This window comes from Epinephelus lanceolatus, chromosome 15 (genome assembly GCF_041903045.1).
Source record: "Epinephelus lanceolatus isolate andai-2023 chromosome 15, ASM4190304v1, whole genome shotgun sequence".
Taxonomy (NCBI): Eukaryota; Metazoa; Chordata; class Actinopteri; order Perciformes; family Serranidae; genus Epinephelus; species Epinephelus lanceolatus.
Window position 1 is genome coordinate 19,429,785 of NC_135748.1, and position 26,543 is coordinate 19,456,327.

The 26,543-nt window shown below is 44.1% G+C and overlaps 1 protein-coding gene across 3 annotated transcripts in view; it reads right to left on the minus strand.

Annotated features, from left to right (window-relative positions):
• fsip1 (fibrous sheath interacting protein 1) overlaps window positions 1-26,543 on the minus strand; it is a 52,264-nt gene that overhangs the window by 25,203 nt on the left and 518 nt on the right. For 2 of the 3 annotated variants that reach the window (XM_033643422.2, XM_033643421.2), the window contains exons 3-8: window positions 26,372-26,541; window positions 26,171-26,252; window positions 25,989-26,081; window positions 24,910-25,049; window positions 24,574-24,693; window positions 14,002-14,163 (exon numbers count right to left, since the gene is read on the minus strand). In XM_033643422.2, the coding sequence (XP_033499313.2) occupies window positions 14,002-14,163; window positions 24,574-24,693; window positions 24,910-25,049; window positions 25,989-26,081; window positions 26,171-26,252; window positions 26,372-26,541 (767 nt within the window). The remainder of the gene's footprint in view (window positions 1-14,001; window positions 14,164-24,573; window positions 24,694-24,909; window positions 25,050-25,988; window positions 26,082-26,170; window positions 26,253-26,371; window positions 26,542-26,543) is intronic. The other variant, XM_078175026.1, reaches the window with a different exon arrangement.

Sequence of the window (26,543 nt, forward strand, 5' to 3'; positions counted from 1 at the left end):
TAGCGCCCAATGCCCAACCTTGTGGTTTCCAGGTAGTTAAAGTCGTGGCATGTGTATGGCCCCTAAGGCATTTCAGGTCACAACAATCACCAAAAGAGGGACTGACTAATAGCCGTACACAGTTACAGTGAAATGATTAGCATCTTTAGAGAGTTGACAGTAAGTGAAGCACATTTATAAGGGGTGTCAATCCCAGGCTTTCAAGACTGCCCTAAGTTTTGAGGAATGCACTGCACCTCTTCTGCCAAGACCCATAGCTCATGGTCTGAAAGTTTCAGTTTTCTCTTTCTCATTGCCATTGTTCTGCCGACTGTGTTCTTGGCGCAACATTTAAACTTTGCCACATGCATAATGACAATCAGATGCAAAAAAGGGAAGTTTCACTCAGCTGCACAACTTTATGGGCATGTTTCCACTGTCATACCGTTAGTGCAATATCATTTGTGAGTCGGACCTTGAGACAGGGCAGAGAGCGGCTGCAAGTGAGGCACAAATAATGGTGCAATCAATGACCAATCCAATAGTTGTTAATTTGCCCATGAGTTATTTGTAAATCAAATGCCATCACATTCAGTCCTGCAATAATTACTATACTTTTAATGATTAAAACTAAGATATTGATTCAAATCTACAATATGCTGTGGAAATTCTGTATTCAGTAGTAGTGTAGTGTATTGAACTGGATTACAATGGAAATCCACTCCATTTCATCAGAGGGCAGAGTGCACTTTTCAGGATAATGCAGCACAGTCGACAGCATGAAAAACTGAACACTCTGAGCTACATAAACACAGGGCTGTTGTCATGGATTTAATTTGATTAGTAACTCAGTGTAACTCCTAATGATACATTGACAGTCTACCTTTCTGCAAACTGGTCCGATTGACTGGAAAATACACTTCCTTCTGACAATACGTCTTGTTAACGCCCCTTGTCTGCACATTGCAAAGGGACAGTGCTGTGATGAAAGGGAGCCAGCTATACTGACTCACCCTGGGATGGCTGGTGCTGTTCAAAACACGCACTCCTCTCTTTCTCTCTCTGCAAATCTGAAGTATAGTAGGAGCTCTGGCTGTGCCACGTGGACCCAGGCTACCTGCCAAGGCCTGTCCACATGCCTTGCCACGAGCGTTCCCTGTGAGAGCTCTGGAGTAAGCTGTTCGGAAGCTACGGCTGAGACTCCCTTGACTTCTCTCTTTTTCCCGTATTTCTTTCTCCGTCTCCCAGACTGACATTTTGCCCAGCCGTGACCTGAAGTCGTCTGCCAGGTTCTGAGACAGAGGTGCTGTAACACAGATGTCTGTGGTCCATGTTATATACCTACCTGCATGCTGACAACTGGGCAAGCAAGATAATGCAAATGTTTGATCCTGCATCACTCATATTGCACAAAAGCTGACTCTTCCCTTCCCATCTCTGTGAGGTCAAACCGATCTAATACTGCTCCATCAGAGACAATGAGAGGGTTTGTATATCACCATCTTAAACATGTCCCAAATATGAAATCTGTTTGTATCTGAGTTGTCTTTTCCTCCTCCAGAGGTCATGTTTTTACGTCAGTATTTTGGATCTGTATTAGATGACTTGGTGATTGCTGAACATTCCTGAAGTATTACAAGATTCACTGTGGGTCATCTGGACTTTATACTTGCTTTTTCTTTTTTCAGAACTGAGGGTGGTCTGAAGCAATCACTGCTGCGCAGATCAAAACCTCCTGGTGCATCCTACAATCAAAAAAGCATGGTGAATGTGATTCTGGGTTAAAATATCTACACCACCTGTGTGTTCTCAGTATCTAAGCAGAATCCAAGGAGCAATCAAAGGTCGAAAAATGTTTGATCTGTTTGAAGTTTTCACTGTTCGTGTTGTGGAAGAAAGTCTTGCATCTTTGATCCCTCCAAATCATTGTAAATACTTCACAGTCTGTGGCTTTTTACTGTGGCTAACAGAGACTCACAAGGTCAGCTCTACCCAGCATCGCTTCACTAATATAAGGTAATTTACGTGTTTGCCAAATAATGACAGACAAAATAAAGTGGAACAAAGAGCTTAAGAAGCAGACCATGTTAAATGTTTATCAGAAACATCTGGAAGGAAAAAAACATCCAAGCATCATTTTTGCACTTCATGTCCCCCGTTGACACATGCTGTGTATCGTCAGGCGCAGTATCTGACCTACATTTCAGCTACTCAAAGTTTTGTACAATGAGGCTGTGCTTTTTCAATGATGAGCGATAAAATATGGGGCCGTCAGCTTGTCAGTGAGATGCCTGAAAGAACGGTTTGTCAGCCAAGAGCTAGCCTGGCTGCGTTGGAAACCACAACATGTTGATTTTACTCTTTGTGTGAATTAAACAGATGAGATGTAATGTAGGAATTAGCTTCAAAGTGCACTGAAACAGAAGGCATTGCAAATGTTGCCTTGCATTCTGCTTGGACCATTATCAAGGTATTGGGGTATACCAGTATATAGACATCCTAAAGGTTTTATTTTCAATACCCTCAAAAATATGGATGTTTCTCTTTCTATAAGACTGATACGGACATGCTGTATTGAGGTGATGTACTGTAGTGCACAGCACATGCCACTAGAGGTCAGTCTCTGCTGGCCCAGTGAGACTTGTCTAAGTAGCCTTGTTGCATATTAGACACACAGCATTGTAGGCTAGACAATGCAACAATGACCTCTATCACCAGCAGCTCAGCTATAAGTTTTGTTTTTTTTTTGTTTTTGTTTTTTTACACAAATACAATCATAGACCCCATACCCCGGTGAAATATCACGAAGACATGAAAAAACAGATATGGCCCAAGCCTACCTCCCATCTTTTGCACAAATTTCCCTGATGGACTGTGTAATCTTTGTTGACTTGTGGCTACTGGCTAGACATTAGCTGTAAAGTAATCCCATCTTTCCATCGACTTTATGCAACTGTGCCACCTTTAAAATTTGTCTGACATTTTAACTGAACTCACAGCTAGAGGTGCTTTTAGGCAGATTTTTTTTACCTTCAGTTAGAGTCGGGCTAGCTGGTTCCCCATTTCCACTCTTTGTGCTCAGCTAAGCTAGCCAGCTTCTTGTAGTTGCATCATATTTAGGTCAAGTAGCAACATTCAGAGCTGAAAAATTAAGTCAACACGAAGGTGCCAAAAACTGCAGTTCTTTGAATGGCCACTTGAGGCTGGCTCCAGCAGCCAGTCAATCCCCACAGACACCCATGTTAAATTGCCCGACTTTACAGCAGGAGTCAGCATGTTTACAGCCTGGTGCAAAAAACGATTTAGGTCTTTATAGCTAATGTCTCTCTTCGTGACAACTGTATGGCCATGAATTTTTATATAACTCACCCATTTACATTTAACTAAGGCTTAAAGTTACATATGATTAAGGGTGGGCTGCTTTGAGTGACAGGCGGTCTGCTGATAGTGTCCTTGGCTTCTCAGTCAGATGGACCCCTTGCTCCTAAACATCTTCAGCCTCTCATCCAAATATAGTCACTTCTGGCTAAAACCCAAGATAGCGACAGCCTAAATGATAAATAAACGAACTCGAGGCTTTAGAACGGGAGTTCACAAACCAATGGGTGACATCCCGGTAGCTATGTCCAATCTTTTCACAGTCTTTGATTTAGGTACAGACATGAGAGTAGTATAGAGAATGTGAAGTTTACATCACCCCATGTCAAGCAACGGTATTTGGACCAAGTAGGCCTAATCATGATACAACATATATCCATAAAACTTGGCAGCCCCAGGCCTGGATTACAGAACCCTGATGCACTACCTCCACACCCAGATATTGTAAACTGTCTTGTTTTTGGAATGAGTGCATACGCTCTGATTATAGAAGTAATAGAGCACATACCTAAAATATGGCGTCCCTATTTCACAAGGCGTGACATACCCAAACATTTTTTATTGGCATTATCATCTAAATCTCTGCAATAAAACAAATAAGCATGCTTCCCAAAATGTCAAACTATTCCTTCAGAGTGCAGTGAGCTTTGCCATGTATTCAAACACAATGAATAGAGGGCTGTGATGATATTCTAAATGTTTTAATGATACTTTATTTGGATTATGGAGGAGATTGGCGAATATTTTAAGCACTGTTTATTGTTAACAGATGATTCTGTGACTGAACAATCCACTATGGAGTGTCATAATGAGTGGAACAGTTGAAAGTTAGATCTCAACCATAACGGGAAAATCTCTCTAAACCACTTAACACAACTGCTTCTGTGGATAACACCAATGGGAAAGGCGTTTATAAGAAGACAATAAACCGGGTCTCATGGGAATTATAGGGTGGGGAAGGGTGTGGAGTTTATTCCTTTCAGCCAAGTTAACCTTGTGAAAAACACCAAGCATGCCACATTACAGACCTGACATCTCGCTTCTCACCATGCAGCTGTGGAGCCAGACTCCTGCGGAATATGTAGAGCCGCACAGGCTGCATAGCTGATATGAGACTTTTCATATTAGCTTACTCTTAAATTCCAATGTTTTCATGCTGATAAATAAAAGCACATCTAGTCGCTGGCGCTGGAGCCAAACTTCAGCCACTGGTACAAAATAGTCACATCCTTCTGTGTTGTGAAGTAGCATATTTCCAATATTTTAGAAAGGACATGAACATTATATTCCAGAGAGGACACTTTCTTCCTTAGCTCAGAGGATAAGATGTCTTCCTGCTGTCATTACAATTAAAGAGAAACATATTGTTCTGGTAAAAATAACACTGCCTTTTTTAACTCTCTAGTCTTGGTTTCATTTTGACACCATAATGAATATTACATGAATATCTGTATCACATCTCTGTCATCCTGAATATGTAAGGGTGAGCTGGAATCTTTCTATCCAAAGTAGGACCACATCACAAGCAGGTCTCAAGTCAGGACTGGCAAGTCTAAGGTTAAGAACCAAGTCCTAAACACAGTTTCAATTCCTGAACAAGTCATAATGAGCTCTTCACCAAATGTAATGCCATTTTAACATCAGATTAATAATATTTTAAATTTACAAAAATCATTAATGCTTTTAAAATTTTGTATTGATTTGTTAAAATAAGTTTGTTGGAAGTTGTTGCATGCATCCACCCATCCATCCATCCATCCATCCATTTTCAACTGCCTTTATGAAGCCAGGTCGCAGGGGCAGCAGGCCGCCTTTGATACAGTAGATCACCACATTTTATTAAACAGACTCAGAAACCTGGTGGGCCTCTCTGGTACTGTTTTTAACTGGTTCAGCTCTTATCTCACAGATCGTTGTTTCTTTGTAAGGATGGATACATGTTCCTCCAGAACGCATGAAATTAGGTGTGGGGTGCCCCAAGGGTCAATTTTAGGTCCAATTCTTTTTAACCTCTACATGCTTCCCCTTGGGGACGTCATCAGGAGGCACGGCATCAGCTTCCACAGTTACGCAGATGACACACAGCTGTACATCGCCGTGTCTCCTGATGACACAGGGCCAATTGATACCCTTTTTAACTGTATTTTAGATATCAAGTCATGGATGGCAGTGAATTTCCTACAGCTCAACCAGCACAAAACAGAGGTTTTAATTATTGGTCCTGAAGGCCAGAGAGAGAAACTTTTACCAAAACTATAAGATTTTAAACCTTCACAATGTGTAAAGAACCTGGGCGTCATTTTTGACTCTGAGCTTAGTTTTATTCCACACATCAAAAATGTAACAAAGACAGGTTTTTATCATCTTAAGAATATAGCCAGAGTCCGCCCGTTTCTCTCTCAGGCTAACACGGAGGTGCTGATGCATGCTTTTATCTCTTGTCGTTTAGATTACTGTAATGCCCTGCTGTCTGGTCTTCCCAAAAAGACCATCTCTAATCTGCAGCTACTCCAAAACTCAGCCGCACGAGTGCTGACGAGGACCAGAGGGCGGGAGCACATTTCACCAGTTTTACAATCGCTGCATTGGCTCCCCGTGTGTTTCAGGATCGATTTTAAGGTTCTTTTATTAGTTTTTAAATGTCTTAACGGTCTTGGGCCATCTTATTTATCTGACCTGCTTTTATCATATCAACCCTCGCGGATCCTGAGGTCCTCCGGCACCGGCCTTTTAATTGTTCCAAGAGTTAGAACAAAAACCCATGGGGAGGCTGCATTCAGCCATTATGGCCCTCACTTATGGAACAGCCTGCCAGAGAGCATCAGGACCTGCAGAGACTGTTGATGTTTTTAAAAGGAGGCTCAAGACTCACCTTTTTAATTTAGCTTTTAACTGATTTCTTTTACTCTTTTAATTCTTCTATTATATGTTCTTTTTACTTTCTAATGCTTTTAAATTATTTATTTTTAAATCTCTATGCATTTTAGTCTCTAAATCTTAATTTATTTATTTATTTATTATTATTATTAATATTATTTTAATCTTTAACTCTTTAATTTTTCCTAATCTCCACACCATGTGTGGAGTCCACCCTGGTTTGTCTGGTTGGGGTGGTCTCTGTGGCGGCGCTCCCTGTGGCTGTGGGCTGTAGCGCCTCTCAGTGTGGATGGCTCCCCATAGGTGGTTCTTTCCTCACCTGGTTCCTCAGCGCCCAGCCATGTTATTGACTATATTGACTGTGTGTGTGTGTGTGTGTGTGTGTGTGTGTGTGTGTGTGTGTTTATATGTGGGGGTGGGAGGGGCGGGTTTTCAATATGTATGTATTATTTTTGTTTGTTTTTATTCTGTGAAACACTTTGTGCTGCATTTTTAATGTATGAAAAGTGCTATACAAATAAAGTTTGATTGATTGATTGATTGATCTGTGGGACCTGTCCGGAACACCTCTAACTCGAGGCACCCAGGAGGCATCCTGGTCAGATGCCCTAACCACCTCAACGGACCCCCTTTCGACGCGGTGCTCAGTAACGTAACTTTAGTTCTTCATGGTTCTCTCCTGACTGAATGCTCTTGAATTGGTTCAAACAAAGTGGACCTGAGAGCCAGTGGCAGGAGTGCAACAGTACAAGCATTTGGACACTGTCTTAGATGACAAGTTGAATTTTGATGTGAACACTGTCAGCATCCGTAAGAGGGCAAACCAACGGCTATTCTTTTTAAGGAAGCTGAGGAGTTTCGATGTAAATAGGACGATCATGAAATTGTTCTATTCTGTTTTTACTGAGTCCATTCTTTCTTTTAAAATTGTTGGTTTGATAATCAGAGCTTTAAAAACAAGAACAAGTTGGAAAAAGTGGTCAAGTTGTGCTGCAAGATCACCGATGTTACCTTCAATAATCTACAGCATCTGTATGCAGCATCTACCTCTAAAGCTCGGTCTGTTGTCTCAGACTCTCAACATACCCTCCATGTTAAGTTTCAGATGCTTCCATAAGGGCGGAGGTTTTGCCTCCCTGAATGTAGCACTAAGGGTTACTGATCCTCCTTTGACCCATCTGCTATCACTTATCTTAACCAGCAGTGACCACTAAGGGTCCATGATTTACCCCTAATACTGTGTGTGATTTTGGATTCTGTGTGTTGTGTGTTATGTATTGTACTGTCTGTTTTGTTTTACTTTTGACTACTGTCTGTACCTCAAATTGCCCCTCAGGGACATTAAAGTTTTACCTGACCTGACCTGACCTGACCTTACCTTACTTTACCTTAAGTGTTGACATGCTGAGAATGAGTAGTGATAATGTTAGCTGAATCAGGAAATGAAAGGAAAAGATTTAATTCCTGGCAGACTTTTAAATAACATACTTCTAATCGTGGTCTCAGGGGAAGGGTATCAAGTATTCTCAAGTCAAAAGGCTCAAGTCCAAGTAAAGTCACGAGTCACAGGTGTTAAAGTCTAAGTTGAGTTGCAAGTCTTTTTTGAATTTGTCAAGTCTAAAGTCAAGTGTGACACGAGTCAAGTCAAGTCACGTGCCTCAAGTCCACGCCTCTGTTTTCTATCATGACTTCTAACACAGCTTACACTTGAAGATATAAAATAAGAACGACCCTACATTTTAGATGTTCATAATGTGACCAAAGCTTTTCCACAGCTGTTTAATTATATGACCCGAAGCAAATAAGATAAATTTGCAAACTATCTGCTGACCACATTGTGTTGGTCAAAAGGGCGTTTTCTGCCCAAAACTCTGCTCTCTCACTTAACATTGGCTGCAGTTAAAATCATGGGTGCTCATCAGCAACCACACAGTGTGACTGAGTGACCTCATCGTCTTACATCAAAATATAGCCAACCAATGCACAACAAAAACACCGCTGGAGTTACTATGCAAACAAAGATGGAGCTGAAGCCCTGATGATTAGGGGAGGGAACCGATGCAATCAAACACAGTGGGACAGTGACTGAAAACCATTGTATGATACCAATTATTAATTTTCATTGTAACCACACTTGGGAAAAAAAAACACATTTGGGACACTTCTGACACACACAAACGTTTACACGCCCATGTCACCAAACACCCAACAGCAGCTGATTCTCATGACAGAATCCCCATCTCCTGGCTTCAAACTGTGGGTGGTGCAGGCATTACCACACAGTGGTACAGTAGGAGGGGTGTACTGTACGTTAACTGTCCGTGCCAACAGATGTTTTTAATGACAGAAAAGGCTATTTCAGCTGAAAGCCTGAGAAAATGGGAGAAAATGAAGAATGCAAAAGGAGCAATGCTGTCATAAGCACAATATTAATATCATCCAAGGAAAACACTTTATAAACTGTGCTCTGATTCCAGTCAATCCGGATCATTAAAGGAGGGTTTGTAGCCACCTGACCTTTTCCCTGTCATCAGAAAGCTTCAAAAAAAGGACCAGAGGCAAAGAAAACAACGCTTTAGCTCATCAAGACCTTCATCACTGACTCACGCTGTGGTGGTATGATGAGTGATACAGTGCTTCCACAAATACCGATTCTGCGGTTTATGGCATTATGACATGGAATTTTCTGTGCTTTATCATTCAGTCAGTGCAGCATAATATGCACCTGCCAGAGAGTGGTGCAAGAATGAGTCCTAAAACCCAGAAATGTGTTAGCATTTTAGCACTCCCTGTTCCCTTGACTCGAAGTCAATGGGTTTATTGAATGGGTTTTTGGTGAGATGCCTGAAATAAGGTCTGTGGTTAACACAAGCTTTAGAGACTTTCACATTTTGTACTTCTGACATGAAATATGTCAGTAAATATCCCCACTTGTGGATTCTGAAGCCTTTACGTGTCTTTAAAAAGATGGTTGCTAACAAGTGGCTAAATGTAACTACGGAACGTCATCTCGCCAAACACAGCTTTATGGCCTTGTTGAGGTGACGATGAAGTCATGCGACTGTGGTGTAGTTCCTTAGGTTAACGTCAGCTTTTTATTTCTGACAGTGGTATTTAGGCTTCAAAAATTATAACAGCAGTAAGTACAAAAAAAATTTGTTTTCTGCGATAATCCAAAATCCAATGGCAAATTCCCATTGTATTTTTGCAGAGGGAGCCAGGGCGATATTAATGTCTGTGCTGGTTTTCAAAAAAACTTCCGTGCAGCACTGCCTCACAAACACCAAAAAATAAAAACGAATAAAACTAAAGACAAATAGCTGGTCTTAGTGCACGTCCCATGTGCTTTATAGCTAAGCATGTAAGTCTACAACCTAGACAAACTCCCTCTCTGATTAAGACATTTGTACAAAATGTACAAAGTATGATTTCATACATTTTTGTACAAAAATATATCACTACAATTAGACTATTGGTTGCAATATGTGGCTTATTGGTCTTCCTATGCAGCATACAGTAGTCTTTACCATATATATAGTAAGCCTCTCTGCATATGTATTTCCAAATGAAAGGGAAAGCCTTGTTCCTTTTCTGGACCTGGCACGATTCTACCTCCACCAGCTCTGTAATTAGGTTCTGATGGGGGGATGACTCTCCTCTGTGGCAGTATCTTGGCTGGTGCCAGGCCTCACAAGACTGCATCCACCCTCAAAAGCGTCAAGCGAATGACCTGCTCAGCAAGAGATGCTAACACTAAGGTGAGTGCACAGGAACGGACAGGCTGCCTTTTCCTCAGAATATCAATCACGACTTATTGGGAGAGGATGCCGCCAAGTTCTGAGGTCACAGATTCAAGCCCTGACTGATCCTTTATGAGCGAGTGCTCACTGGGGAGAGGTGAATAACTCCCTCTTCCATGTAAAACCTGACAGATCTGACGTGGCCGGCCAGAAAACAAGACACAACAGCAAACGTGGACGGCGAGGCCGTGATTTATTATCATGGGGGAAAAAAAGGTTAAGATGTGATAAGAGATAAGATGATCTCTTCTGTGAACATTAGAGACTACCCTGGAATTTTCAAGCAAACAAGAAGGTTCCTGAATTGCTCTCCAAATGGTTCCAGTTAGGAAATCTGACTGGTGCAAGCTACTGCAGAGAAAAAAGGTACTCGCAAAACAAAAGCATATTTACTTTTATGACCACATTTAAGATTTATAGGCAGTGATGTGGAATGAATGACTGGCTTTGAAAGAGATTTATTGTCAGTTCAGTCTAATATATGCCACACCAGTGAGACGGGATTAAGGTGGGTTAAAGAAACAGCTACTTTTTAAGCCGTACAGGTGTTCGGTTCACCCACCTTTCACTCTTTATTTCAAGAAAACAATAAAATGCTGTGAATTTTTAATTTTTCGTCACCTTTGGTCATATTTCATATCATTGAAAAGTGAATGCCTGCATTGGCGGTTTCAGCACTAATGGTGAGCAGATGATGGATGATGGGGAGTTTTACTTTCCCCAAAACTCTTATTACCAGACAAGATGATGAAAGAGTGGGAAGAGAGGGAAAAGTAGGTTACACATATTAACACATACAGTCGCCCAGTTATATCACAGTTTCGTTCTATTTGGCCCAAACATCCACCTCACAACATGTGTGAGAGTGCGACGGCATATTAGGGCCAGCGAGGGGGGGAATAATATTCTGAGAAAAACAGCAGCCTTGTGCTTGACTCATGTACACAGTGTGCATTTGGCAGCTTTATTCATCCGAAAAGCTGACAATAATAAGTCAGCTGAGTCTGAAAATAATAAGCACGTTGACTCGCATGGGACACAAACCCTGGTCTGCTGGGTGAAAGGTCTGTGCCTGACCCACTCATCCACCACGACTTCTTCCATGTGGACTTTGTCACTCTTTATATGACATCACCAGACTTTCTGGCAGTAAATTTGTGATTTCTTTTATTTTTTATTATTGCCGCAGAGGGAGAGCACAAGGGAAAAGTTTTCTTAAAAATGACTTGAACAATTAATCAAAATAGTTGGTGATCAATTCTCTGTCAATCAACTAACTTGTTTGAACTCATTTCTGCTCCACGTGTCACATCACACTGATCATATACTTATCTTAAAGCTACACCCCACTGAAGACAGTAGAAATATTAAGAATCCTTAAAAAATTTCTTATCACCTAGACAGAAAGCTGGAGGGCACTACATAGATGATCTCAGCCTCAAGTGTTAAGCTTCGCCATTTCCTTACAACATCAAAAGAATGACAGCAGGAAAGCAGGAAATAATTAGGCCCGCAACATTAATATTCTGGACATCATGACATAGACTATGTGCTGCTCCAGTGCTGGGATTTAAGTACTGCAGTTTTTCCTTGTCTACATCCAGTAGCAGTAATACAAAATGGCACCCTGGGTTCACAAAACGGCATGATAAAGTTTTTATGACTTCAAAAACACCATTTTCCACTGACAGTCTACGCAAATGATGAGCATGCCATCTGGCCTTTAAAATGTAGTGAGATAAGGTCCTGAGATAACTGGCTGAGCTCACGTCTTGCAGCAGGCCCGAACTCAGGACCAAGGCCTGGAAAATTTTTACTGTTATAAATATCTGTTAAGTTGATTCTCCACTGTCTGATGTGGTTGTGATGTGGAGATCGTACTCTAAACCCAGACAATGAACAGCACTTAAAGGGTGAGCATTATGAGTTATCTTAAAGGGAAACTTTGGTATTTTTCAATCTGGAAGCTATTTTCTCATAATTTTGTGTCTAAGTGGCAAATGGAGACAATATTTTTGAAATTTGTCATGTGTTATGAGTTGCAGCAGCGAAACAGGCTGCAATGTAATCCCTACAGGCGACTGTGCACTGTCAATTTACCTCCAAAAAAACTGCCTGTTTTTGCCACTGGCAGGCTCAGATTGTTATTACAAGTGTCTGACAACATTACGGAAATGACGCTACAGAGAAATGAAATGTTTTTCCTTACCTTTCACTGATCCGGTCTGTTTGTTAGTGTGTGTAACCAAGTCTCACTCAAGTCTCGTTCTGATATCTCATGGACTATTCCAGATTGTCGAAATCAGCTAAATACTCAGCCATGACACTGAAAATGTTTTAGATTAGCTTTCTGTACTCCAGCACAACAAACTGTTCCTGGCACTCCTCACTCACGTTTCCACTGTTGTTTGTTGGCCGGTTGCAGAAAGCACCTTAAGTTAAGATTTTCTTCAAAGTCTGAGTTAACGTTTACTTGGGGAAAAAATGGTTGCACGAAACATCTTCAGGTCTTCTCCTTAAGGTTTCCTTAAAATGTTTACTTACAGATTAAACCGTTGCGCAGGAACCTGATCAAAGTAAGGACAAAAACATAAAGTACCTCTGATTCTGTCTTAACTGCAACATGGTTGAGTTTATGGAGATAAATGAGAAAAATTAAGGCATCCCAAGAAGAGTGCTCTGCTACCGGGAGAATCCAATGGACCCTTAGGGGGTGATCACACAGAAATGAGACGCTAGAGACGCGGATGCTTCAAAGACTCTTGAAACGCTGGAAGCGCTTATTCAATGCGCGCTAGCTACTGGCATCTGACGCTCAAAAAGTTGAAAATATTTTAACTTTTCAGCGTCTACGCATGTCTAAAAAGAAGCGTCTAAAAAGAAGCATCTACAAAAACGCCCGTCTAAAAAGACCCTTGAATGCCAGTCAGACGCGCCGTATCATAGTAAAACAATGGTTTTACTGGCGTCGCGTTTCTAGCGTTTCATCTCGGTGTGATCGCTCCCTTAATGATGAGCAACTGATTTTGCGCTTTAAATTTTACCAGAAGTCATTTAATGATTGTGAATGTTTGGGGTTGGATCACTCAACTTGCCAAAGCTGTGCTCTTTCAGCCCCTTTACAATTAATGATTGCACTGTGGTTTTATGCAACAGGATCTTTCCAGTCAGCTATTGGCGAGGTATTTCATGTAAGCCTTAAGTGTCATACTTAAGGAGCAGACTTAAGGTGCTTTGTGTAACTGGCCCCAGCACTTTTAATAGTAGTAAACTGACAGTGCACAGTTGCCCACAGGGATTACATTGCACCTGGTTTTGCTGCTGCGGCTGCAGCTCAATACTGGACTGAATACAAAAATGTTTGTCCCCATTAGTTACTGTGACACAAAAACATGAGAAAATAGGGTTAAGGTTGAAAATTACCTAAATTCCCCTTTAATTCAAAATGTATTCAGTGAGAAAATGGAATCACAAAACAACAAGACAAAATGGCCAAACAACTCATCAGGTGTGAAAACGAGGGATACATAAAATATTATAAATGCCTAAATGTATCAAATTTGCCCCTGCTCATGTGGAAAATAGTAATTAGAACAATAAAACGACAGTCAAAGCAAAATTGTTACTTCAAAATTTAGTAGGAGCACATGATGTACAAGAGGCTCTATATGGCCTTCATATGGAAATGTGGAAAAGTGGATGGAAAAGTGAGGCAACCCTCAGCTCCAAATTACAGCAGCTTACACAATACCGTTTTTCCCCGCTTATGAATAAGGGAGTGACTCTCTGAGGGTCAATAACAACAGGTTTTTATGAGATGTTGCCATCGATGCCATACTGAGCTGATCTTGTAAGGCTTAATCACATGGCCTAAGTGCAGTCTTGGATGTTGTCTGCAGGAGTTAACTTCACTCTATATAAACCCATTACTGTAGTAATGCAGACAGTAGTGGTGCTTGATACGTACCTGGGACACGCTCAGGTTTGTGTATGAGCTTTGCACCGAGAGAAATTCTTCGACAGGAAGGAGAAAACGGATTTTGGAGTCGATGTCAATCAGCTGCTCCAGGTCAGAGGGCTCTGGGGTGTAACCCTGGCCTGTCAGGACTGACACAGCCCACATGTCCTCCTGGAAAAGAGTTGTTGATGAAATAAGTCATGGCACACAGGGTTATAGGCCTACTTCATTCATTGGCAACATTAACAGGGGACTGATGAACATTAGCATCTATTGCTTATTTAGCAACTTTGTGACAGTGATGTCTGAGACAGGGAAGATGTACAAGTCTGACTCTCCCACTTGGTATTCACTTCTGGATGGTGAACAGGGTGCTAATCACTCTTCTAGTCAAATGCCAAAACTCTGACAATTGCCTCCTCCCCATGGTGACTGCTTTTTTTCCTTGTGAGACTCTCTTTATGTCCTATGGGAGACAGTGGGTGGGTGGTGAGCTCATCGCAGCCCCAGTGTTGAGATAAGATCTTTCAGTAAGGCTTTCATGCCAAAGAAGATCACAACTCTGCAAAGAACACAGCTGTGACCTCCGAGCACTCTGAGAGGGGGGAGCAGAAGAAAACTGGCAGAGGAAAACAGCAAACACAGGGGTCTATCAACTAGGTGGAGCACCACGCAGAGCCAATACATAACAAATGAGAGCAACAAATTACTGTGACAATGATTCCTGTTTCGTATTTGCAGATCTATTCTAATGAAGCTACTCTAATGGTTTAACCATTGCAGTGGCTTACTTGGATGTACAGAATACTTTAACGCCAGACTTCAGACAGTTTATTCTTTGTGTTCACGTCTTTTGAACACTGCATGAACATGTGAGCTGTTAAACAGACATCACATAAAACTGTCCAGGACAGAAGGATAAAATCCCACCATCACTTACAGTGGAACACAGAAACTCATTGACTAGATGTAAAACACAGCCTTGGAGCAAAGTTTTACTCTTCATTCAGCATCACTTTGAATCCGTCCCACTGATGGTAGAGCCGTATTAGCTCAGTTAATATTAAATGAATGTGGTGGTTTTTCCACAGTGATTGATTCAACATAAAGAGTAACAGAAAGGATGAGAAAAGATGCTATGCTAACTCTTCTTTTTGCTAACACATAAAGTCCATCTTAAAATGAACAGCGTAACATTTTGGGATGGTGATGATAAATATGAAGCTACAGCCAGCAGCCAATTAGCTTAGCTTAGCTTATCTTAGCTTATCTTACTGTAACTTAGCTTAGCTTAAAGCTTAGAAACAGGGAGAAAGTTAGCATGAGTCTGACTGCCACTGTTTATTAATTTTACAGATTCAATGAATGACACATAACGTGATACTTAGTGAGCTTTGTAGGTGGTATATTAGAGGGATTTTATTACCTTCAAAATGAGTCAAGCTAGTTTCCCTGTTTTCGGTAGGCTAATCATCCCCTGTGTGGTGAGCATGGATTTTTGGCTTTTATTTTATGAACATTTCCGGAGTCTACTTCCTGTGTGGGTTGTGTGCTGCTGTGTTTACCTGTCTCCAGAGGCTTCTCCCCTCCCCCGCCCTGCACTGAGGCTGAGTGTGCACACCTGAGAGTCATCTGCAATCAACGGGCTTTAAGACTGCCACCGACTCTAGCCTCAGTGCCAGAGTATTTGCGACTGCACGCAGTGGTATCTCGGCTCCTCTTTTCCTCCAGTGATTTGAGTAATCTTGCAAGTTTGATTGTGTTTTTTGCTCGTCGAGTGTTTAACCCTCGTTCTCCTACCTTTTTTCCAGTGTCTCCCTCCGTGCCTCACAGTAGCCCACAGCCCAGCACTCTCACCTGGTTATCCCACTCTGCACCTGGACTCCGGATCTCCTTTGTTCTCTGCATCATTCTGGCTCAATAAAACTGTTAAACCCTTTTCCCTCGGTCTGTCTGCATTTTGGGTCCATAACCTCGCTGTCATCACAGAATACTCTGGCCAAACATGGACCCAGCAGACTCAGACCCCGTCAGGAGAGCTCTTGCCAAACAAGGAATTCGGCTCGGACAGCATGAGGACATGTTGCAAGGTCTCATGGACTCTCTACAGAACCTCAGTGCTCAAGTCTCCCACCTCTCAGAGCAACTTGTCTCCCGCTTACCTCCCCAGCCATCCGGCTCCATTCCCACTGTGAGTACGGCCCCCCCTCCTAACACCTCAGCCACCTCTCCCTCTCCCTCTTCCCCCAAGGAGCCCTATGTTCCCCCTCCTGAGCCTTACACTGGGGAGATTGGTAGCTGCAGGGGTTTTTTGCTACGTTGCTCCTTAGTTTTTGACCAGCAGCCTTTTAGTTATCCCACCGATAGAGCCAGGATAGCTTATGTCATTAATTTGTTACGGGGTAAGGCCGCTAAATGGGCCACAGCCATCTGGGACCAGCAGTCACCTGTTTTAAGTTCTTTTTCTAGTTTTTCTGAGGAGCTTCGCAGAGTTTTTGATCACCCTATTCAGGGCCAGGAGGCAGCTAAGCGCCTATTTTCCCTTTCTCAGGGGTCTCAGTCAGTGGCAGAATTTTCCATTGATTTTCGTATTGCAGCTTCAGAGAGCGGGTGGGGGGAGCAAGAATTAAAGGGGGTATTTTTGAGAAGCTTGTCCGACGAGCTTAAGGATGAGCTAGCCTCCAGAGATGAGCCAGGCTCACTCGAGGAGTTAATTTCTCTGGTGATTCGCATAGATAATCGCTTGAGGGAAAGACGCAGGGAGAGAACTCAGCATCGATTATCCAGACCTTGTAGCATGGCTCCCTCTACCGGTCTGACAAGACCTTCTGCTTCGCCACCCTCTCCTGCCAGCTCCAGTCTGCCCCCGGAGAAGCCCATGCAGTTGGGGCGGGCGAAGTTGCACCCTAATGAGCGGCAGAGACACATCACTCAGAGACTCTGCATCTACTGCGGCCAAGCTGGCCATTTCCTTGCCACCTGCCCTCATAAGTTAAACGACAAAGCTCATCAGTAAGTGAGAGCGCACTGGTGAGCCACACCTCTTCCCCTTCCAGCTCTCCTAAACGAATCTCTGTGCCCTCCTGCCTCCTCTGGGAGAGAGACTCTCTACCCCTGCAGACCCTCATCGATTCTGGTGCAGATGACAACTTCATTCACAGTGAGTTAGTTGAACAACTCAATCTCCCGTTGGAGCCCCTTCCCACTCCCAAGAAAGTCACCGCCTTAGACGGCCGCCTCATCTCCAATGTCACCCACCGCACTGCCCCTTTAACTCTTATCATCTCCGGAAGTCACTGTGAAGATCTCCAGCTCTATGTCATTCCCTCTCCTCAATCCCCCATAGTTCTTGGTCTCCCCTGGTTACAACTGCACAATCCGCAAATTAACTGGAGATCTGCCACCATAACCAACTGGAGCGTCCATTGTCATTCCCACTGCCTCAGATCCGCTAATCCCTTCTCCCGCCGACAGATGGCAACCCCAGCTCAACCTGTTCTCACCAGTGTTCCCTCAGAGTATCATGACCTCGCTACTGTGTTCAGCAAGGAACTGGCCTTATCCCTACCCCCTCACCGCCCCTATGATTGTGCCATCGACCTCCTTCCTGGTGCCACCCTTCCCAGTAGCCGTCTCTACAATCTGTCCCGTCCTGAGAGGGAGGCGATGGAGTCCTACATCCAGGACTCCTTAGCTTCAGGACTCATTCGGCCATCCTCTTCCCCACTAGGAGCTGGTTTCTTTTTTGTTAAAAAGAAAGATTGCTCCCTTCGCCCCTGTATAGATTTCCGAGGCCTGAATGAGATCACAGTTAAAAATAAGTATCCTCTTCCCCTCATTGATCCCTCCTTCGAACCCCTGTGTAGCGCCAGAATCTTCACCAAGCTCGACCTACGGAATGCTTACCACCTCATCAGAATCAAGGAGGGAGATGAGTGGAAGACGGTATTCAACACCCCACTTGGTCACTTCGAGTATTTAGTAATGCCATTCGGACTCATCAACGCCCCAGCTGTCTTCCAGGCCCTGATCAACGACGTGCTCCGGGACATGCTGAACCGGTTCGTGTTCGTCTACTTGGATGACATCCTCATCTTCTCCCAGGATGAGGAGGAGCACCGGCAGCACGTCCGTCTGGTTCTTCAGAGGCTGTTAGAGAACCGCCTTTATGTGAAACCCGAGAAATGTGAGTTTCACACCTCGTCGGTTGGTTTCCTGGGTTATGTGATAGCCCAGGGACAGCTGCAGCCAGACCCGGTGAAGATCCAGGCGGTGAGGGACTGGCCCACTCCTACCACCCGCAAGGAGTTGCGGCGTTTCCTCGGCTTTGCAAACTTCTACCAGAGATTCATACGGGACTACAGTAAGGTGGCTGCTCCTCTCTCTCGCCTCACATCCCCTAACACTCCCTTCCTCTGGTCTCCGGAGGCAGCCTCTGCATTCTCTAGATTGAAAGCTCTGTTCACATCCGCTCCTGTTTTAAAACATCCTCACCCGTCGCTGCAATTCGTGGTGGAATTGGACGCCTCCGACTCTGGTGCTGGAGCGGTGTTGTCTCAACGGGACCCCAAGACGCAGAGGTTGCATCCCTGTGCGTTTTTTTTCTCGCCGCCTGTCTCCTGCGGAGAGAAATTATGATGTGGATAACCGAGAGTTGCTGGCTGTGGTGTGAGCCCTGCAGGAGTGGAGGCACTGGCTGGAGGGTTCACACCTTCCTTTCATCATCTGGACGGACCACAAGAATCTGCGCTCTGCTCGGCGCCTCAACTCCCGCCAAGCCCGCTGGGCACTTTTTCTGAGCAGATTCAACTTTAGTATGTCCTACAGACCCGGATCCCGCAACGCCAAGCCTGACGCCCTCTCCCAAATCTTCAGCTCTCCTTCAGACACCAGTGAACCGGACCTCATCCTCCCACCCACCTGCTTCGTCGGCGCCGCCACCTGGGAGATAGAGGCAGTTATTGAGGAGGCACTGAAGACTCAACCAGACCCCAAGACTGGACCCCCGGACCGGAGGTTCGTTCCGGAATCTGCCCGTTCTCAGGTGCTTCAGTGGGGACATTCGTCAAAACTCACCTGCCATCCTGGGATCCAGAGAACGCTCCACTTCCTCCGCCAAAGTTTCTGGTGGCCAGGGATGGCCCAGGACGTCCGGGACTTTGTGGCGGCCTGCTCAGTCTGCGCCCGGGGCAAAGCCTCTCATCTGCCTCCTGTGGGTCTGTTGCGCCCTCTACCCATACCATCCCGTCCCTGGTCTCACATAGCTCTGGATTTCGTCACTGGACTGCCGCCATCTGAAGGTAACACAGTTATGCTTACCATCATTGACAGATTTTCTAAGTGTGTGCATTACATGCCGTTACCCAAGCTTCCCTCAGCTCGTGAGACCTCTGATCTCCTGATTACCCATGTCTTCAGACTTCATGGGATACCCAGTGACATTGTGTCGGACCGAGGTCCACAGTTTTCCTCCCAGGTTTGGAGGGATTTCTGTAAGTCCCTGGGCGCAACAGCTAGCTTGTCCTCTGGCTACCACCCTCAGACCAACGGCCAGACAGAGTGGGCCAACCAAAGTTTGGAGACTGCGCTGCGCTGTGTTGCGGCTCACCATCCGGTCACCTGGTGCTCCCACCTGCCATGGATCGAGCACGCGCACAACTCCCTCACCAGCGTGGCCACAGGTATGTCGCCCTTCATGTGTTGCTGTGGTTTTCAACCCCCATTATTCCCCGACCAGGAGCTAGCAGTGGCCACCCCGTCGGTGAGGGAGCACGTCAGGTGCCTGCGAGAGGTGTGGGCACTCACCCGCAATGCAGCCCGGACTAAGCGGATAGCGGACAAACACCGGTCCCTAGCCCCTGAGTACCGTCCCGGTCAGATGGTGTGGCTCTCTTCCCGTGACCTCCCATTACAGACTGAGTCACGTAAGCTGTCACCCCGTTTCATTGGTCCCTTTCCTGTCGTCAAAGTCATTAACCCCTCTGCTGTCAGACTCCAGTTACCAGACTCTCAAGATCCACCCTACCTTCCATGTGTCCCTCCTGAAACCTGTCGCTTCCTGTGACCTGAGCCCTCCGGCCATCGCCCCTCCACCCCCCCGGATCATTGACGACCACCCCGCCTTCTCTGTGTCCCGGATTCTGGATGTGCGGCCCCGAGCACGGGGTTTCCAGTACTTGGTCGATTGGGAGGGGTATGGCCCTGAGGAGTGCTCATGGATCTCCCGGAGGCTCATTCTGGACGCATCCCTGCTATGAGACTTTTATGCTGCTAACCCGGACAAGCCTGGTAGGACGCCAGGAGGCGTCCGTTGAGAGGGGGGTACTGTGGTGAGCATGGATTTTTGGCTTTTATTTTATGAACATTTCCGGAGTCTACTTCCTGTGTGGGTTGTGTGCTGCTGTGTTTACCTGTCTCCAGAGGCTTCTCCCCTCCCCCGCCCTGCACTGAGGCTGAATGTGCACACCTGAGAGTCATCTGCAATCAACGGGCTTTAAGACTGCCACCGACTCTAGCCTCAGTGCCAGAGTATTTGCGACTGCATGCAGTGGTATCTCGGCTCCTCTTTTCCTCCAGTGATTTGAGCAATCTTGCAAGTTTGATTGTGTTTTTTGCTCGTCGAGTGTTTAACCCTCGTTCTCCTACCTTTTTTCCAGTGTCTCCCTCCATGCCTCACAGCAGCCCACAGCCCAGCACTCTCACCTGGTTATCCCACTCTGCACCTGGACTCCGGATCTCCTTTGTTCTCTGCATCATTCTGGCTCAATAAAACTGTTAAACCCTTTTCCCTCGGTCTGTCTGCATTTTGGGTCCATAACCTCGCTGTCATCACACCCTGGCTCTAGCTTCATATTTAGCATGAGTAATGGTATTGGTAGATATTAAGCTAGGCCTGACAAGTTAGGAGACTGAATCCTTTTGAATCGTACTATTATTAGGGTCCGGGCAGCTAAGCTGCCAGAACACTATTGTAATCCTAGGTATTCTTCTTCTTTCTTCTTTCTTCTTCCGAGGAAATCATACTTCCCATGGGTGAAAACTCACCAAACTTTGCACAAAGGTCCAGTCTCATGCCAGATATCCTCAGCTGTAAACTCAAGCCAATAGTCCTGATGGTGGCGCTACAGCAAACGTCTAAAGTTCAAAACTTTGAAAATTCATAACAAATCAACCATACGTGCTACAACTTCACAACTTTCATCAAACTGTAGCCCCCATACTGAAGAAACATTTGTACATTTAAACCTATTAAAAATTATGAAGTTCATCACTTTGTTTTTTTCAAAAACTGTAAAATTTGCAAATATGCAAATTCTTGCTAAATCTTCAATGTTCATGAAAAAAATGACAAAATTCTAGAGTCATGGTAGATGTGTGGCAAATTTCAGAATTTTATCTCAAAAACTGAATTTTTGACAGCATTTTGAATTTTGCTCTAATGTGAACAATTGGCGTCAATGTAAAAATGGCAATTTTAAACATCAGTTTTTCACTTATGGAGCAAATCAATCATTGTTACAAACACGTTACCAATGTCTCCATGCTGTCTAGATGCAATATGTGTATTTTCAGATTTTTGTCTTAATACCTGAATTTTTTACAGTGGTTTCAAATCTGCCTTTCCATGCACGGATGGCTGCTTTCCTACACAACAGTGAATGGCTTACTCAATTTGTGAAGCCACTGTTGAGTTGCTACTTGCCAATTAGCTCAGAGCGGTAGATGACCGTCTTAGGTTCCAGAGGTTGCTCAGAATTGCCTAAAAATGCCCGGACCTGACCCATCGCTGCGCAGCAGCTATAATTTATATTTATTTTTTTCTCCCTGTGACATATTTTATTTTATTTTCCCTTAATGTGTACTTTGTTTGGTTCTGTTTTGTTTGTTATCTGAGGTTGAGGTGGGGTAAGGGAAGGGGAGTAGGGGTAAAAAAAAAATTTAAGTACTGTGCTTCTGCCTTTCTCTTTGTTAACAGAAATTTTATACCAGGGATACTCAACTTGTTTTGCCAAGGGGGCACTTTTGCAAAACAACAGAGGTCAGTTAAAAACAAGTAGCAGCCCTGCATAGTTCAGGTGTATCAAGGGGCATCTCTAGGATTCACAGACCTTTTGGGCTTAGTCTGTCAGGGAAGTCCTGAGGAGCCTCTATGGGCACTTTTTTCTATAAGCAGGCTCTATTTTGACTACATTATTTACATTTAATGTGTAAAAAAAAAATCCTGGTGTGAATAAATTTATTTTCATTGTGAATTAGAATATGGTCAGTGGGCCATCCAACACCCTATCTTATCATCTTGTTACAATGCAATGTTCTGTTGGGAAACCTTGGGTCCTGGCATTCATTTGGATGCCATCTGACACACTCCACCAGCCTGAACACCATTGTAGACCGAGTACCACCCCCATGGTAATGACACTCCCCAGTGGGAGTGGACCCCCAGCAGGACAATGCACCATGCCACACCACAAAAACTGCTCAGGAATGGCCCAAGGAGTGTGACAAAGAGTTCAAGGCATCAACCTCAACTCCAAATTTCCCAGATCCTTATCCAATTGAGCATCTGTGGGACGTGTCCATACTTCACCTCATAACCCACAGGACTCAAAGGATCCACTGCCGATGCCCCAGTACCAGACACTACAGGACACCCCCCAGTGGTCCTGGGTCCATGCCTCAACAGGTCAGAGCCAAGTCTGACCCGAGGAGGCCCCACCGTGGATCGGGGGTACCTCTGGGATACCGACACGTCCCACAGATGCTCCATCAGATTGGGAACTGGTCAATTTTGAGGCCAGGTCGGCACCTTGAGCTCTTTGTTGTGCTCCTCAGGCCATTCATGAACCATATTTGCTGTGGGACATGGTGCATTGTCCTTCTGGGGGACCACTGCCATCGGGGAATGCTGTTGCCTTGAGGGGGTATACTTGGTCTGCAGCAGTGTTTGGGTTGATGGGGCAAGTCAAGTGGCCTCCACATGAATGCTAGGACCCAAGGTTTCTCAGCAGAACATTGCATTGTAACAAAATGATCAATGTTACTCACTTCACCCACAAATGGTTTTAATGTTTTGAAAGGGTAGGCCCATTGGTCTCTCTCAAGTTTACTGGTTATGGCCTTAGATTTACTGTACATACATGCGAGTGGGATCAATCTCTTCCTTAACTCTCAATAAGAAAACAGAAAAGAATTTTACATATGTCAAAGCTTTCCTTTGATAAAGCAAGACATTATGTGCACTACTGCGGCACCAAAATATTCTACGATTACTGACTGCTACTGATTTACTGCCTCGGGTTACCAGAAGTACACACAACTGTGCAACTTGTTAGGATGAGAGTCAGTAACATCACAAAACGTGTGTGAGGCAAACAGGGAGCAGCAGCTTGTGGTTGATGTGTCCCAGGGGATTCTGCCAAGAACTGAGTGAAGTCCTCAGAACTAAAGACACATCACTGCCAAAGTCCTGGTGACATAAATAATGTGCTCGCTCCGTTTTGACCATTCATAATAGCATGCCTCGGAATAACAGGAAGTCTTCCTCAAGCCAATAAAAAAACCCAGAGCATCTGCGCTCCCCTCAGTTTGGTATCTGCCATCACAATTACTGCAGTATTGTTCTAAAAGTCAAGGCAAACATCATAAATAGAGCAGCAAGACATGAAAAAAAAAACTCTGGCAAGCTGTCCTACGGATGCAGAGCTGTCGGGGTCAAGCTAAATGGAACCGTATGTGAAAGGTAAGTATGTTCCCTTTTGCTTCCCAACAGGCTTCATCCCATCTGACTTCAAACTGGCCTCACAGCTGCCAGAAGGGCTATTAAAGCAAATTAAAACTTAAAATAAAAAACATTTGAAGTTTGCACAGTTTAGATGGGTTGACAGTGAAACAGCCTACTGCTTCCAGGTGGCACAGGGTCTCAGATGAATCCTCAAAGAAAAACAAGAGGCCTCAGTCTCTTAGCTTTAAGCTTTATCAGCACACCTTCGCTTTTAATGCTGATATTAGGGCTATACGAATTTCACAGAAACGCCACAGAGGGAATTATTATGAAAGCCTGGTAACAAAATGAGTCCATAACATTCGGCCTTCCATGTGAACTGCATATGGCACTTGACATCTGGTTCATAATCTGAACTGCTTTGAGGAGTCAGAATCTTCTGCCCAGAGGCCGTCTGAGCTGCCAAGCAGTCATCAAAACATGGATGTCTGACCAATGTTTCGCTATGTGCCGTTAAAAGGGGCCAAAGTCTCGTTGAGTTACTTAATGCCTTTAATAACGGCATTCAAAAGGCCAAGTGTTAGATGATGACACAGATTCTAACAATTAAGATAATGAAAGAAACATTTTATTGACAGCAAGATTGTTTTTAAAGGCTGTGGCTTAACGATAATGTTTTCAATGTAGAAAACATTAGATCACAATATTAGATCAAACGTTGCTTGCAGAGGCAGTGGATGGGATCATCTCCTGCTCCCCATAAGAGTTCTGGACATGAGGGGGAAGTATTAAGGAACTTAAAAAGGAGAGAGACTCATCCTACAGCATATGTTGTCTGTTAGGGCTTCATGTCAGCCTACCTCGTCGTCTGCGCCTCTGGCACTGTCCTCTTCCTCTTCGTCTACTTCTCGGAGGAGCTCAGCCAGACGCTCTTTCTCTGCCTGAGTCAAAGGCACGTGCTCCCCCTCAGAACTTACTTGCTGTTGAATTTGTTTGAAATAAAGACAGAGAGAATTAAAAGTATTACTTGCATAAAATTTCTCTTCTTTTCAGTGGTGCCCTGCTAAGTGTTAATATGTCTTTCTCTTTCACTACAGCCAAATACTTTCCTAACTGGAAAAACAAACAGTCAAGAGGCCTGCTCTAATGCGACATACACCAGGACTGCATCTGGCCCAAAGTGAACTTTGACATACCTCGATGTTTCTCTTGACAAAGTCCTTCTGTCTTTTCTTGCCTTTGGAAGCTCCACAGCGGCTACCTTCAAATTGCTCTTCCTCAGTCTCCTCATGGTCCAGTTCAAGTGATCCTCTCGAGCTGTCTGGCCTCCTTTCACCTGTCAAGAAAGCCACAGTTAAGATTCCAAAGGGTAAATATTGAATAAGTAAGTCAAAGGTCAGAGTTCTAATAATAACCATTAGTAAAATCTGATACAAATCACAGAGTTTCAATGGGAGTCATTTTGCAACCATGAGTTCTTATTCCATCATCTGATCCGCACAATTAAAGACTTAGCAGCTGCCTGAACAATTTTAAAAGCTGAAATATAAAAATCAGACTACTCTCCTCATGAATGTGAAGACCATGCTTGAACTAATGTGTAAGAAGTTCAAGGCCCCATAATAACATGCAGCCAACCTGCCTAAATGTCTCTAAACAAAGCAACACACTGAATTCCTCACAGTTCCTGGGCTGCTTTTGGGGAGAAAATGTTATATTTTTCCTCAGGGATATCATAAAAAGCCACAAGATCTTGATCAGGAAATTGTTCATGAATTGCATTGCGGGTATACTGTTATGCATTTACTTGTGGAAAATTGTGTTAGTGCACAACTGTTTGCACCAACCTACTATAAAGGGGGAAAGGAAGCTGTAAGTTCCCTGAGCTCATGGTGCCATCAAGTGGACAATCTAGGTAGCACAACTGTGAACTCAACTAGCATGGTGATAAATGTACTGCATTTTCTATCATGTTCAATTTTCACGAACTGACTGAGGTGGAACCAGATCATTGTTTTGTAAGTCACAAGTAAATCTCAAGTCTTTGTACTCAAGTGCCAAGTCAAGACAGGCAAGTCCCGAGTCCTAAACTTTGAGTTTTGAGTCCTACACAAGGCATAATGCGTCATACTTTTTAATCTTTGGGCTTGGGGGAAGGTATCAACTATTTTCAAATCAAAAGGCTCACGTGAATTCACGAGTCATTGGTGTTTAAGTCCAAGCTGAATTGCAAGTCGACTTGTTGCGACTCGAGTCCACACCTCTGCTAACTCACCTCGCTCCAAGTACTGGCTTTTCCTTCTTTCGTGTTCACAATCAGGAACCTGAGTTTCAAACACAGGCACAAAGTCGTCCTCCTCTTCTGTCACTTTAAGATAAAAACCACATTTAAGTTGTGTCTGTCTGACAGTGACTGTGTGTACTATTGCTGATCTGTATACTATTTCCTATGCTCACCGGTGGACGCTTCCAGAGCCAAAAACAACCTTGTGTTCATGGCTTCTCGGGCACATTCAGAGTGACCTTCAGGCTTATTCTGCTGCAGAAAAAATACAGTGAACCATCACACCATACACTTAGCACCTGTTTTTAGTCAGAAACAGTACTTGTCATGTGAATTGGTAATGTAAGTGGAGTGAATGTAAAGATTGTGCCTACCAGGAGCTCTTGCCAGAGTTTTGCTTGAAGCTCTTTCCTTTGACGTTTGACTTCTTTTACAATACAGATCTTTGCAGACAGTATTTCATCGAGTCGTCTCATGTTCTCGATGGCTCTCTGCAGTTTGGATTCTTCCTCCTCTTCATCAGTAACATCAACGTGACTCTGACCT